This window comes from Strongylocentrotus purpuratus, unplaced genomic scaffold (genome assembly GCF_000002235.5).
Source record: "Strongylocentrotus purpuratus isolate Spur 01 unplaced genomic scaffold, Spur_5.0 spur5_scaffold_5, whole genome shotgun sequence".
In the NCBI taxonomy this organism is placed as follows: domain Eukaryota; kingdom Metazoa; phylum Echinodermata; class Echinoidea; order Camarodonta; family Strongylocentrotidae; genus Strongylocentrotus; species Strongylocentrotus purpuratus.
The window spans coordinates 7,377,014-7,392,510 of NW_022145611.1; the positions used below are offsets into that span (position 1 = coordinate 7,377,014).

Consider the following 15,497-nt stretch of genomic DNA (forward strand, 5'->3'; position numbering starts at 1 on the left):
GGTTCATTTACTGAAATCTGAGGCGAGCCGATTGGCGGAGTAAACAACTTGATTTCTTTTCCCGTGCACCCCCTATAGTCACGGGGGCTAGCTATGTTTAAAGATGGAATCTTGGTAATAGGTTAGGCTTTGATTCGACTTCATTTCCTTGGTAATTACAGAGGCCAGTCTAGATTGGACTACAGGATTGCTTTACATTGAGAGCTTCATGACTGACATGTGCCTCATGTATTGCTGCTATGCCTGATGCCATGATATGTATATTGAGCATGTCTGTGTGTCGCAACTCTGAATATGAATGATTCTGACAATGTGCTTTATGATAAAACTAATGACATGTAGAAACTATATTAGTACTCTATATGATGGGACATTGTTTATGTCAGTCACGCTTATTTTTAGTAATTGTATATTAAAATTTGATAATAATATTGACGATGACGACAATGATGATAATGATGATAATGATGATGATGGTAATGATAATAAAAATATTGATATTGGTAATAATAATGATAATCACTTGATCAGTGGAAAAGTGCCTCCCCCTCTCTCTCTCTCTCTGTCTCTCCCTCCCCTTCTCTCTGTCTCTCTATCTCTCTATCTCCCCCTCTCTCTGTCTCTCTATCTCCCCCTCTCTCTCTCCCCCCCCCCCTCCTCTCTCTCTCTCTCTCTCTCTCTCTCTCACTATCTCTCTCTCTCTCCCCCTTCTCTCTCTCTCCCCCTCCCTCTCTCTCTCCCCCTCCCTCTCTCTCTCTCTCCCCCTCCCTCTCTCTCTGTATTTCATGCATTGACTGACCTATTGTGTTGAGATGATATTTTTGTTTCCATCTCAAAGACACAATGCCCTCTTATCAATCTATTTGGGGGATTACAAATATTTTGTTTCACAGTATGTTGATATTTTTCCGACTTCCCCTCCCTATCCTGTTTGTTATTCTTCTTTTCTCCATATCATTATCTGTCTTCCTCTTGTAACCATTTCAAAACAAGGAGTTCTGTTCAAGATAAAAGCCATCAGATTTTCTGTATCTTGCGGTGAGAAGCAAGCAGGTGTCTCAAATTTTTATTTTTTATTATCCGGTATATGGATCATGTTTGAGAATAATCCAGCAAATATCTTGTTTTCAGTCCGGTTTTATCCACCATAACAATGTAGCATACCTGATCAGATTCAGAATTTTTTTTCCAGGATTTTGATGGATGCAGATTTAAAACGGTACACATATTTTCAGTTTTCCCACTTCATCCCACATTAGTTTGAACCAAGTTTAGTTTATAATTAAGAATTGTTGTTGTTGAGAGCAGAGAGCGCCATAAGGCATTAACACAGTTTGGTGACTCGTAGCGAAATGTAATTTGTACAAATAAATAGGGCCTGAGAGAACCTAGTTGAATCCAAGAGGTCAATCGTACGACTGCAGTTGTCTATTTGACCAAGAAAACAAGAGTCATTTGACCAAAAGACTGTTTTGAGTGCCAGCATTTACATGTACCGGTACACTGGAAAAATCTGTGAAATTTCTGTTGGTGTTAAAAAAACCACACTACAGAGGTGGGTTTTTTTGTTGTTTTTACCGGCTGTTGCCTAGCAACTTAAAAAACACAGGGATCTGAAGTGTAAATTTTGTTTTCTATTTTTAACGATCAAGTGCTCTATATACATTCCTGGCACTGTAGTGTAGTGTAGAGAGAGAGGGAAAGAGGAAATACAAGCTACATGTATCCACTCCAGTTTAGCCTTGATAGTAAAGTAAATCCATCATCCCATTCTTTTTTAAGGAAGCTATTAACAGTATTTGCTTGTTTTTCTCATAGGGTAGTCACATTCCAGGCCTGTTTTGTTGGCAATCAGAAAATAAAAGTGAAACTAGAGTTTGCCCAGCATCTGTAAACAAATTGTTTTTCAGGATCCACGGGTCTCCACTGTTCTCAAAAGGTCCGCTTTAGAGTTGTGAAACCGGAGCCAGAGATGTTGAAAGATCAGGTGCATCTACTGGTTTACTTGTTTTCCCCAAGCTTGCTGGTTAATTAACAACGCAACAGACAACAGATGTGTGTTGGACATGGCGAGCATGACTTTTAGTGACATTTTCAAACTAATGATCGAATGTTGTTATTGAAATTAAAATTCTTTTATGATCATTGTTATTCAAGGATTCAGGGTTGATACTTCCTTCACAGATTCTGTGGCACTTGCAAAACAGGATAGAATTTCCTCATCGATTTATTTTTTGATGACTCATTGCTGAAGAAAACACGTTATTTTTGGTTGATATTGGATGTTTTACACTTCATCTAAGATTACTATATTGTGAGCTTTTTTGTTTTTGTCTATATGGATATTGATTATAGTTGATTAGATTTGGTCGTGTGTTGGTATTTCTAAGAGATGTGGTGGATGATCGTAAGAGAGTAGGATTACATGTAGGTGTTATAGAGAAAGAGAGATGGGAGACAGAGAAAGAGAAATAAAGTGTGAGATAGAGAACACGAAAGAAAATTTGTAAAATTAGAAAGAGGAAGAGAGAGAGAGTGGTTGATAGAAAAAGAAGATGGGGAAATCTTGAAATTAGGGAGAGAAAGAGAGAGAGAGGCGAAGAGAACAGGTTGGTGTTTAAAGGGATAGTTAAGTTTTGTTGCAGAGGGCACTACGCAAAATATTTTTTGTGAGATGATGAAAAACTGAATGTCAAATTTGAAAGAACATACAATTTAAATGACAAAATCATCTTTGTTTGATCAAAAACAGTTCAGAGACAGCTGAAATATCCATAAATATAACAATTTCTAATACTTGTTGTGCCCCACAAATATTTGATAATTTGAACCAGCTGTTGAAAAACGAGATAGGGCCTTATACGTTTTATTCCAGCTAATGCCGATGTTAACTTTTTTTTCTTTTTTTTTTAGCCAACTTTCATATTCCAAGCTGCCAGAGCATACACTGTACATCTATCACATCTACTATTTGTAATTTTTACCACGGTTAACTTTGGGCACAAGGATAGTATTTTTCCCCCCAGCTTACTGATGTTTTTTGCCCACCTTCCTATTTTTAATCAAAGATACTCTAATCCACATTGGTCTACTGTTCATATTAGGAAGAATCCCATTTTGGTGCAGACTTTCTCCTTTTCTTGAAGGAGATCACCGAGCCCTCACTGTGTATAGAGTGAAGTTCATCGTGTAATTATGCTGATGCCAAGCCGGACCGAGCCCGGACTTGACCCTCTCCACCGTTGAATGTGAAAGGGACACCAGAGATGCGACAACACTCATTTAATAATTGATATCTCCTAGATGCCATCAGGCAAACAGACAGCCCCGAAAAAGCCAGGCTGCATCCATCCAAGATGACCCCGCAGCTGATTAATGTCTTAGCCTTGTTTGTCACCTTCTTATTATTTCTATTTCCCGCTTTACCCTCATATTATTTCTATTTTCAACGATGTAGAGGCGTGCAAGTGTCTCTCATGATATTTAAAGATAAAGTTGAGTTCTGGCCATGCGATTGCATTGTGAAAGAAACATTGTGGAATCGATCAGGAAAGGTTGATCATCTAGCATATAAGTATTGGTGTGTAATGCAAGGTTCTGGAATCATCAAAATGGTAAGAAATTAGGCCCAGTCTTGGTTAAGTTACAAGCACTGTACACATAAAGATGAATATGGGACTACACGAACATGTGGCGTAAAAATCCATCCCGATTTGTATGATGTTACATGCCATATTTAGAATATTAAGGCATTTGAAGTCATGCTTTTCAGGGAACATTTTTTATCTGATGTTCTTTCACACTTGCATAATACAACGATAATGCTCACAAATTATTGTTCACCTCTTCCCAGAACTCAACCTTCTCTTTAAGCTTTGAAGGAGGGTACCTGTGCCTGTATCTATATGAATATAGCCAATCTCTTTCGTATCTGCATTGCTGTTCGTCACCTTTTGACTATTTCCCGCTTTACCATCATATTATTTCTATTTTCCTCTGTGTAGAGGCATGCTAGTGTCTCTGAATAGTTAAACTCTTTTTCAGCACCGTTAAGGGATCCGTTTTGTGACTGAATTGCTAACCACATATTGATAAAACTTATTTACAGAATATGTAATTGTATGGGGGAAATCAGAAATATCAATATTGCTTCTGTATATGTTCCAGTTTGGAAAATGAGGATTTGACCTTTGAAAGCTATTGGGGTGATAGAGTTTCTAAACTGGATGAAGTTAAGTTTATATGCAGATTTGATGAAGGTCTTATTGTTTGAATGTCGGGAATGAATATTAAGTAGAAAAAAGGCTACTCATTGGGTAGTCACAAAACTCTTTGGTTTAGGTGCAAGTTTTAGATTATGCAGTTTCAAAATGTGTTGACATACTTCAATATACGTGTATCCAATAATAATGAACTTAAAATATTTAAACAAGAGGGGGGGGGGGGTGTAGATGAGTACAACAACAGAGATGGACCCTCAACTGAGATATCTCATTGAACACAAATTTCAAGAATAAGAATTCTCCATTTTCATTACCAGTGCTACATATCTTGACTGAAAATGTGCAAATATAAAACATAGAAAGTACCCTGCAGCTCTCATCTTATTTTCTCTCTTATTTCTTCCCAACACCCAGGTCTCTGGTTCACGATGACGACGACGATGTCGGTCTCGGAAGCACCGATAACAGTCATCAAAGAAGGATGGGTCCAAAAACGAGGTGAGATAGCTTAAAGGAAAATAACTTGATGTAAACAACTCCTGTTTGTTGAAACAAGAGATCCACCATTTCATGTATAGTAGTGAAATATTATTCTCATTATTTAAGAGCGTTTTGTAATATTATATCTCATATTTCTTCTGAAGAGGTCAACTTCCTGATACGTGAACATAGAAATAGATTATTTTATATGAAATTACATCCGTGGGAATACAGGGATGGCCGTAAGTGATTTAACTTTAATAAAGGTTACTATTTATTTTAAACATTTTGCATTATTCTAAAAGCATTCATGGCTTGGTGATCAGTCAGAATAATATTGAAAGCATTGTTGAAAGTCTTAAGAAAAATGATCAATGCCTAGTATTGTAAAATTGGTTACATGCTCTATGTTGATTTTTCATGAAAATGATTTTCATATTTGGAAATGAATATTCCAGTATTGAAAAATGGGGATAAATATGTAAGTGTTCAAAATTATATTCCTGGTAGACTGGGAAACCCTAGACCATCTAGAACTTGGCCTAGATCATCATGCAACTGTAATGTCGTTAGCAGTGCGGTACGCATGGCATTGCTTACATAAACACTTAAACCCAACATGCAAGTCATTGTAGCTTGCATCATATAGGTGAAGAAAATATGTCAAATTTGAGAATACGACAACTCTCGTGATAGCTAACTTCGTGGCAGTTCATCCCTACCACTACCAGGCTCTTTGTGTTCTGTCCCTACCTTTGAACCTTGAATGACTTGAGTCAATATTTTGAACCGTAGAGGCTCGAAATAGATGAGACACACTTGTAAATAGAAGGCCTGTCTCCATCAGCTGGAGTTTGCCAAATAACCTGCTATTTTAAATATCCCGATCGCAAATTAACCAGTTAATTTGTGTCTTTCATCGACCCGCAGTTGCAATAAGCGGGATATTTGGTCGAGAAAATATGCCGAGAAATCTTGGTCTTGTCTCCAAAATATCCCGCTATTTGGGAAATAGTGGGCTAATTAGCGCCCGTCCGAGCTAGTTTGTGATGAGCTTATCGGTCTGGTGAAAACGCAATTTCGAGCTTCTGGATAATATCCTGAGTCTGAAAATAGCGGGTTATTTGGCAAACTCGAGCTAATGAGGACAGGCCTAGCCTGTGGATGTGGATGAGATGTCTTTTTGTTTCATATTGTGTGTTGATGGGGGTTGTTTACCCCCCTCCGATCAATTTGATCGATAGTTGGGAACATGTTTCCATTTCTAAAAAATTAGGTTGATAGAGTCTTCACATCTATGTATGAATTTACACTGCAAAATTCTATGAAATTTCTGCCGGCATTTCGAAAGACCTCACTCTAATGGTGGGTTTTTTTATATCGGTTTTGCATCATATTTACCGGTAGTTGCCCCAGCAACTTCTGACAAAACACCGGAAAGGCGGAATGTGGGAAAAATTGATAATTGTTGCTTGAAGTGTAAATGCAGCTTAAATGAAAGATGTTGGGGAATGTTTACTTATAATGGAATCAAATACCGGGACCAGTTTAGCGTCCCATATATTGATGAAGACTCTTTATTATTACCTTCTGAAAAACAAATTGCATGTATTTTCACCATCATGCCTTACCTGATGCTTGAAGATCAAAATAATTTCATGAATGCCAGAATATTTACATGTTTTGAATTACAATTTTAAGGCAGATTAGTATCTTAATTCTTCATTTTGAACTTAAAAGGGAGTCAGACTAAAACAATGAGTATGTAGTTTTTGTTAATTCAGCTCACTCAAGATTTGAATTTGTATGTCTAATCTGTTCTTCCCCCCCCCCCCTCTCTCTCTCTCTCTCTCTCTCTCTATCATTGTCTCTCTCTCCTATCTTACTCCTCTTAAGGGCAAAGCAAGGAGAGAGAGAGAGAGAGAGAGAGAGAGAGAGAGAGAGAGAGAGAGAGAGAGAGAGAGAGAGAGAGAGAGAAAAGAGAGAGAGAGAGATATTTGTTATTGAAACCAAATTACAGGCTTTTTAGGAACATTTCTAGCTAAACCATTGTGGAATTATTAGTGTGTAGATGAATTGTGAATGAATATTGTAAAGGCGTGTTCACTGATCACACAACATAACTCTCTTTTTAATTTAACTACGAGGAAACAAGGTTGCACTGGCAATAAAATACATGATAAACTGCATTCCCTTTTCGTTATTTTATTGGGTACTGATTTGCAGACACAACACTTGCAAAGTGTAGTCATGCAAGCAAATAAATGATTCAGAATGAGGATCGTGGATATTGCACGGAGTTTAAATGGTCATGTAATGAGATGGACATGAATGAATGCAGTGAATGAATAGAGCTTACGACAATGGTAGAAATGACGTCGAAAGTCCATGAAGATGATGACGGATGAAACGAAGAAAGGGGCTCACGCGATGATTGTGCGGAGGCTTGATGATGGAAACGCGACTTCGTTGACGTGGCTGAAGAGCCGAGAAGAACGTGATGTCGATGCCGACGCTCATGATGATGATGAATGTAGCGCTCAGGCGAGAAGAAAAGAGAAGAGATGTGGCGCTCGACGACGAGGCAGTGAGTCGCTCGATGTCGGAGGCCCAGGTTGAAATGTAGACATCAAAGCCGGTATAGTGGTGATCGTGAAGAGCAGTGAGTCGCTCGATGCTGGATCGATGAGCCGGACTTTGAAGTGAAATCATCAGAGTTGCCGTGAGATGGACTCGTTGATGAAAGTTCAGGCGAGAAGAAAAGAGAAGAGATGTGGCGCTCGACGACGAGGCAGTGAGTCGCTCGATGTCGGAGGCCCAGGTTGAAATGTAGACATCAAAGCCGGTATAGTGGTGATCGTGAAGAGCAGTGAGTCGCTCGATGCTGGATCGATGAGCCGGACTTTGAAGTGAAATCATCCGAGTTGCAGTGAGATGGACTCGTTGATGAAAGTCCAGGCGAGCTACAGTGAATCGAGCTCGTGTGTGAAGAAGAAGCTAGCAGCTCCCAGCGGAGAATCAGGAGCCATGTCGGGTCCTGATTTAAGCATTCCACTGCAAGACTGCCAGTCCTTTGAAGACGGCAGGATAAAGAGTTGATGTGCCATACAAGAGGTGATAGGCACGGAAGAGAATTCTCCAAATGATATGAAGGAGGTTAGAATTGTAGAAGGATTTGCTCCTTGTGTATGCATTGAGCAAATTGTGATGGTAGAGGTGACATTCTCATATTGACGTGTTACTTCATCGAAGAACTATGAGAAGTGTGGTAGTGCAGAAAGTTAGAGAGTATGATGTTGTTTTCATCCTTCTTGGGAGGCAGGATAAAACAAAAAGGGTACTATATACCAATTCTGGAAAGGGAGAGTGAGTCACTGGTGATTACCAGGTACAGGGACATTGAAGCCATTATGCTGACACTTGTTGACAAATATATAGGGGTGGCAGTGCCTGGCATAAGTCAGAGGGCAATGTCCTCCCAAATTGGGTTAGCAAAGTGACAAATGAAATTGAGAAATAAAGAAAGATGAAATGAGGAAAATACTACATCAGCCCCCTCCTAGAACGTTGAATAGAAGGAAACGGGCGATAATAGAGAAAAAGTAATATTCCGAATGAAAATATATGAGAAAGTCTCATTTGAAATGCCAAACTTGAACATAGCGATCTGAGAAATGTACTGTTCTCCCTGAACGAGTTACAAGCATGGTATGTGAAAGGCTTTCAGTATAGTAATACATGACATGATATGCATCGAATAAACGTGTATAAATGCAAGAGCATAAAACATTTGAAACAAAATCCAGAATGTATACATTTGAAGAAAGACAAAAATGAAATTGTTAAGTCCAAAAAGTCAGGGAATAATAAAATTGTACAACCAAGCTTCCAAGTAAACGACAGGGTCACCAATATGGAGATATGTATGTGCGTGGGTATTGTGATTGGAAATTGTAAAGGCGTGTTCACTGATCACACAACATAACTCTCTTTTTAATTTAACTACGAGGAAACAAGGTTGCACTGGCAATAAAATACATGATAAACTGCATTCCCTTTTCGTTATTTTATTGGGTACTGATTTGCAGACACAACACTTGCAAAGTGTAGTCATGCAAGCAAATAAATGATTCAGAATGAGGATCGTGGATATTGCACGGAGTTTAAATGGTCATGTAATGAGATGGACATGAATGAATGCAGTGAATGAATAGAGCTTACGACAATGGTAGAAATGACGTCGAAAGTCCATGAAGATGATGACGGATGAAACGAAGAAAGGGGCTCACGCGATGATTGTGCGGAGGCTTGATGATGGAAACGCGACTTCGTTGACGTGGCTGAAGAGCCGAGAAGAACGTGATGTCGATGCCGACGCTCATGATGATGATGAATGTAGCGCTCAGGCGAGAAGAAAAGAGAAGAGATGTGGCGCTCGACGACGAGGCAGTGAGTCGCTCGATGTCGGAGGCCCAGGTTGAAATGTAGACATCAAAGCCGGTATAGTGGTGATCGTGAAGAGCAGTGAGTCGCTCGATGCTGGATCGATGAGCCGGACTTTGAAGTGAAATCATCAGAGTTGCCGTGAGATGGACTCGTTGATGAAAGTTCAGGCGAGAAGAAAAGAGAAGAGATGTGGCGCTCGACGACGAGGCAGTGAGTCGCTCGATGTCGGAGGCCCAGGTTGAAATGTAGACATCAAAGCCGGTATAGTGGTGATCGTGAAGAGCAGTGAGTCGCTCGATGCTGGATCGATGAGCCGGACTTTGAAGTGAAATCATCCGAGTTGCAGTGAGATGGACTCGTTGATGAAAGTCCAGGCGAGCTACAGTGAATCGAGCTCGTGTGTGAAGAAGAAGCTAGCAGCTCCCAGCGGAGAATCAGGAGCCATGTCGGGTCCTGATTTAAGCATTCCACTGCAAGACTGCCAGTCCTTTGAAGACGGCAGGATAAAGAGTTGATGTGCCATACAAGAGGTGATAGGCACGGAAGAGAATTCTCCAAATGATATGAAGGAGGTTAGAATTGTAGAAGGATTTGCTCCTTGTGTATGCATTGAGCAAATTGTGATGGTAGAGGTGACATTCTCATATTGACGTGTTACTTCATCGAAGAACTATGAGAAGTGTGGTAGTGCAGAAAGTTAGAGAGTATGATGTTGTTTTCATCCTTCTTGGGAGGCAGGATAAAACAAAAAGGGTACTATATACCAATTCTGGAAAGGGAGAGTGAGTCACTGGTGATTACCAGGTACAGGGACATTGAAGCCATTATGCTGACACTTGTTGACAAATATATAGGGGTGGCAGTGCCTGGCATAAGTCAGAGGGCAATGTCCTCCCAAATTGGGTTAGCAAAGTGACAAATGAAATTGAGAAATAAAGAAAGATGAAATGAGGAAAATACTACACCATTATAAAAATATATCAATTATCTTATGCTGCTCTCTTCCTTATTTCTACTGATTTCACCACCCCCCCTTTCCTATGACAACAACAACACCTCCCAGAATCATTACACAATACACACACACACAGACACACACACACATGCATTAAAGAAAGGATGCATCTATGTTCGTATGCACATAAACAACATCTTCTTCCCTGGTCTGGTGTCCCAGAAATAGCACGTCGTGTAAATATATGCCCCTCGATTTCCCTTCTCCCTGGCTGTCTCGTGCTCCTCCGACTACCGCACTCTCTCTCCCTCTCTCCCTCCATCGTGGCATGGCAGCTCCATCATAATAAGTATTTACGCCAACAGACATTACAGGGCTATGCCTCGAGCGGCTCCTCGCCATTCTCCGCTTCCGTCACGTGAGAGAAAGAGAAAAACAAACCAGGAAGAAAAAAAAGTTGTTTTTGCCGAGGATCGATTAAAATGGCTTTGACTTGTTCTACCATATAACAGTATGGGCTTGCCATTTTTTTTCTTCCTGCGACGACGTTATCAAACTGAAATTACCTGTGTTGAATGCAACCAGATATAGAGTAATATATTTGTTTTGATTCTATTTCTGCTTCCCTGGGATAAGAGCCTTGTTTGTAGCATTTTGAAGTGGCTGTAAGCTGGAAAAACAACTCGAGTACATCGTAGGGATTGGATGATGGGAGACCTGGGTATTTCTTGTTTTAAAAATGTTAATATTCTATTTTTGTTCTCTATGAAGTGAAGTGGAAGTTATTACCTTGGCTTTTAGCTGTTATTTCTGTGTTTTTAATTGAGTAGGGGTGTTATTTGAACATTTCAAAAATGTAAAGGTTGCACATTTGTTAGGGAAATGAGAAAAATAACATCTTGCTGGAGTTATGGCGATTATGCTATCAGATACATTTGTCAAAATTACATAAATGGAAAGTAGTTGCATGATTCTGACTTGAAATTGGAAATAACACATGCAAGACTTTATATCACAGTTACACAAGACTATTTGGGTAGGCTTTTGTAGTATGTGCATGTAGAGGATTTAGCAATTGCTCATTTGTGAAATCTGTGTTACCTGAATATCAACAGTATGATTAGAATTACCCCAAAATTTGACATATTCCTCTTTCTTTAAGAGATGAATTTTAGTCACATGTATTATGCAGTCAATGGGGCACCTGTCAGATTATTATAATTGAAGGAAACAGTCATTTTGATTGATAGAATTAAAAAGATATTTCATGAGAAAAGTGATGTTGGTAATTAAATGGAGTATTAATCAATCAAATTAGGTTATCCATGTCTCTGTTGAAATTCAAAACAATCTTTGAGTTTGATAGGCATCCATGTTAACATTATTATCACCATGAGTGAGATAACAGTGCTTGCTGACAACATGCCCCGTCCATAGCTGTGGCCATGTACTGTACAGGAGTAGTAGTATCATGGCACATCCATCCATACAACAAGCAGAGCGGAGCATGCTGGGGATAAGTGGTATCATGAATACATCAGACATGTTTTTCAAGTCTATGACCTACATGCCTGTCTAACCCCAAAGAATGTAAACATCGAGTCTGTTTTCCTCTCAGTTGGGACAGCTGCCATCGACCTGTACAAGGCGAGTGGCATACTAGGCTCCACCTGATGGCAGCTAGACAGGGAAGGGTTGCTTACCCCTCTGGCTACCGTCGGTGTCTCGTCTCTCCGCGATGCCATAGACTTTGTACCTGGGAATTCTGTCTGTGACACCCAAAGGGTTAAATATGTAATTGGGGTTTGACTTGGAGATGTAGTTTCTTGGCAGCATATAAAGTTACAGGTGGACAATTATTTACCTTTATTTACAAAATTGACATTTGCAACAACAACAAACATTTGAAGGGGGATTTTGTTTCAGTTTCCTGCATTTATTTTTCTATTTAAAAAAAATGAATAATCTAAACGTTTGTCTGAACAGCTTTTGCACTCTGTCTTTGATGAGAACACCTGCCATTTGTAGGGTGTCTTCATCTGTTTTTTCTTTTCTTTGAAGTTTGATTTTTTTTTTCTCAATGTTTTTGTTTGTGGAGCCATTCTCATTCTGTTCTCTCTCTCTCTCTCTCTCTCTCTCTCTCTCTCTCTCTCTACTTGTAGTATTCTTCCTCATGTGATTTTATGTTTGGCATACTGATTACTGTAAAAACCTAAAAACATCCATTGTGATTTATCCAGGATATATCTCTGGAGACAAAGATGTATATTTGTTGAATTATGAGCTCAGTGATGATCACATTTAATACACGTTCAAGCTTTGAAGTCTGATCGTGTGTTGATTCAAGCAATTTCTCTCTCTCCGTCTCCCTGGGGCAGGTCTTCCTTATGATTGCAATCCTTGGTGCCAGTGAACTCGAAGCTAGTCAGAAAACACATCAAAACAAATTGCTGGGACTATTGCACATTGAATTAGAATTCCCTGTACATGCGGATGCCATCATGTTGTTAAGGGGGGATAGAGGAAAGATGAGGGGACGGTGCGATGCGCGCCTACGGAACCCGCCGATGTGCGTTGATCAATTAACCAGCTCCATGTAAAACCATGTATAACGTGAGCTGAAAACCACAACAAATTAGAGCGATAATCTGGTTAGTTAATTGCAAGAATGGTCTTAGCAGAGAAGATGTTTGTTTGCCGTCCTTGTTGATGATGTATAATGTAGCACTGATGAGGCATGACTAAAGTCCCATTCACACAAGAAAACCTATACCGCTAGTAATTAGTCTGTACTCTAATCAATGTCTTATATTAGGCAACATCATATCTTTAAAGATGGAGATTTGAGCATTGTTTCAAATGACAACTCTTTTAAGTGTGTCAATCACTTATAATAACAATAATTTGAGTACAGTTAGAATTTATAAAATCAACATTTCAAGAAAACTTCACCTGACATTCTATGTGCTAACAGATAAAGGAGTATTAAGGAAATACAGAAGAACATAAAACTGCTCGCACGTAACCCAGGTCGGACTCGGTTTCATGCGGGCTCTTGTTTAAGCAAGTGCGTACTGGTACGTCAAGTAGTCTTACTCGCAAGTTTGTTAGTTGAGGGTGTAATTTACCTTGCAAAATCTCTCTACAGATGCAATGTTTGAAGTTCATATATTTGACTTCAGTAGTGTGACATGGAACTATACTGACATACAAAATATTATTATTTTGTTGGTAATTGGTACGCTTTAACTCTTCATTCACTATGGATCAAAAACTGTGACTGCCTCATATTTAGGAGTTTTGTGGTAAGCTGTGTGTGTGACAAAACTAGACTGTGACAGTCTAGTGTCTCTTCCATTAGTCAACCTAAGCAAGGAAAGAGTTAACAATTTTGGTCCATTACAAATTTCCTCGTGTGTGAAAGGGGCTGAAGGAGATGGGCCATCATGATGTAAACATGATGATGTGATGCAGCAGAATCATTAGGGACATTCAGAGGAGCTGTTTTTTACGCCAATCTGTGGTACAAACATCAATGACATTTCGATTAGATTATGCTTGGTAATTGTACATGTTGTTGTGGATGGTGTCACCATTATGGGGGGAGGGGGGGGCAGGGTCATGTATACTGGGGTAAGGGGGTGGGGGTAGGGGGAGAGTTTCGTTGTGGCATCAGGCTTGTCAGTCATGGAAGATATTATTGATTATTTATCAAATGTGTAAACATCTGTAATTAATTATCTGAATGTTATTTTCAGTTAATATAATTTGCATAATTTAATTTGATATATGTATTTCTGTAATAATAATATGCTTCACTCTCAAAAAATGCACAGGAGGAAAATGCATTGCATGAGTGGAGGTGCTTAAAGAGCTCTTTAAATTATGATAGTGTATGAAGACATTTGAGAAAATAAGAAAAATTTGAAGAACTGCATAAACCGAGTTTGTAGTGTACATAAACGTAATACTGGTTGCGTAATACACACAAGATGACCAAATTGAAAAAAATCAGAAGAGGGCGATTATCAAACAGAAATTCATTTTATTTCTCATTTTTTTGGATGGTTTCACATAATTGATAGAACTATCTCATTCTACGATGTATCTTGCCAATGATAACTAGCCCTCCTTATTCTGAGAATCGTTGTCTATTCATGGAAAACATAAAACAAATATCTTTAAACGAAAACACATTTAGACATTGATTCAGTTTAAGTTGCACTCTCGTTCTTCAGTGATAGAGAATTCATTGTAAAAAAATTTGAGCTGTGCGTGTGAACATTGGGGAGCAAGCAAGGCACAGATAGAGGCAAAAACGAGCACCGCTTGCTGTGTATGCATGCATCCATGCACCCTGTCAATCCAGGCATCCATCCAGTTAGCCTGCATGATTCAGCCTGCCTCTCCGTACCAGGCTGCCGAGGATCTTCCTGTTTACAACAGTCTGCCAAAGTAGAGGCTATTTTAAGAACCCAGATGCTGAGTAATTGTACTATTTGAACAGTTAAGCACATCCTCCCTTGTCGTCCACACGCTCTATCCCTCGTTCTCTCTCTCCTTATGAACATAATTGTGGCCTTGGTATACCCAGGTTGTACATTTGAATTCTCTTCACTATTTTGTTTGTCTTAATTTCTTTTCTATCTGCAGTATAAAAACGTATAACGGCATTCTTGTTTATTATGATATCACGATCTCCAGCTCTTTCATTATGTCTATCTTGATATAATGTCATGATTTTATCTTTGGTATTTCTTTTATATCTCTCTTAGTGATTTTTATGATTTATTGTTGATATGCTACAATTTGTATTTTCTTCTTTATATAAATTTTTCCTCAATTTTTCTTACTTTATCTCTCTCTCCCTCTCTCTCTCTCTCTGTCTCTCTCTGTCTCTCTCTGTTGCTCTCTGTCTCTGTCTCTCTCTCTCCCCCTATCTCCCTCTCTCCCCCTATCTCCCTCTCTCTCTCTCTCCCTGCGTCTTTCTCCAATGTTTAACCAATTACGAAACAAGATGAGATCTTGGCATGCTACATAATTTAAAATAGAGGCTTCCATTTCCTTGCACATGCACACTCTCAATGAATGATGCAGTGCCAAAACCAAATTTGTTTACAGTTTTCAACTCTCATCGAAAGGTAATTACTCAACTCTGTAATGCCTGAGAGAGCTTAAGGCCACTCCATCCTAAACACCTCTCACCTATATTTGTAGTTTTATGACATGCAGGAGGAATATGCCACAAGCATCAATCTCTTGACTATAATTATTTCAATAGCAATTTGATCGTGGTAGAACAACAGATAGGGAAACTTTCTATTTAAAAGTCCATGGCATTTTGGTGACCTGGGAATACAAGGGTTCAGCCAATTTGATATCTAGTACATACT

The 15,497-nt window shown here is 39.2% G+C and overlaps 1 protein-coding gene across 1 annotated transcript in view; it reads left to right on the top strand.

Moving 5' to 3' along the window:
- Positions 1-15,497, top strand: part of LOC582192 (RAC-gamma serine/threonine-protein kinase) — a 75,120-nt gene that overhangs the window by 23,303 nt on the left and 36,320 nt on the right. The window contains exon 3 of the mRNA XM_782153.5: positions 4,638-4,721. Coding sequence (XP_787246.2) covers positions 4,652-4,721 — 70 coding nt within the window. The 5' untranslated portion in view covers positions 4,638-4,651. The remainder of the gene's footprint in view (positions 1-4,637; positions 4,722-15,497) is intronic.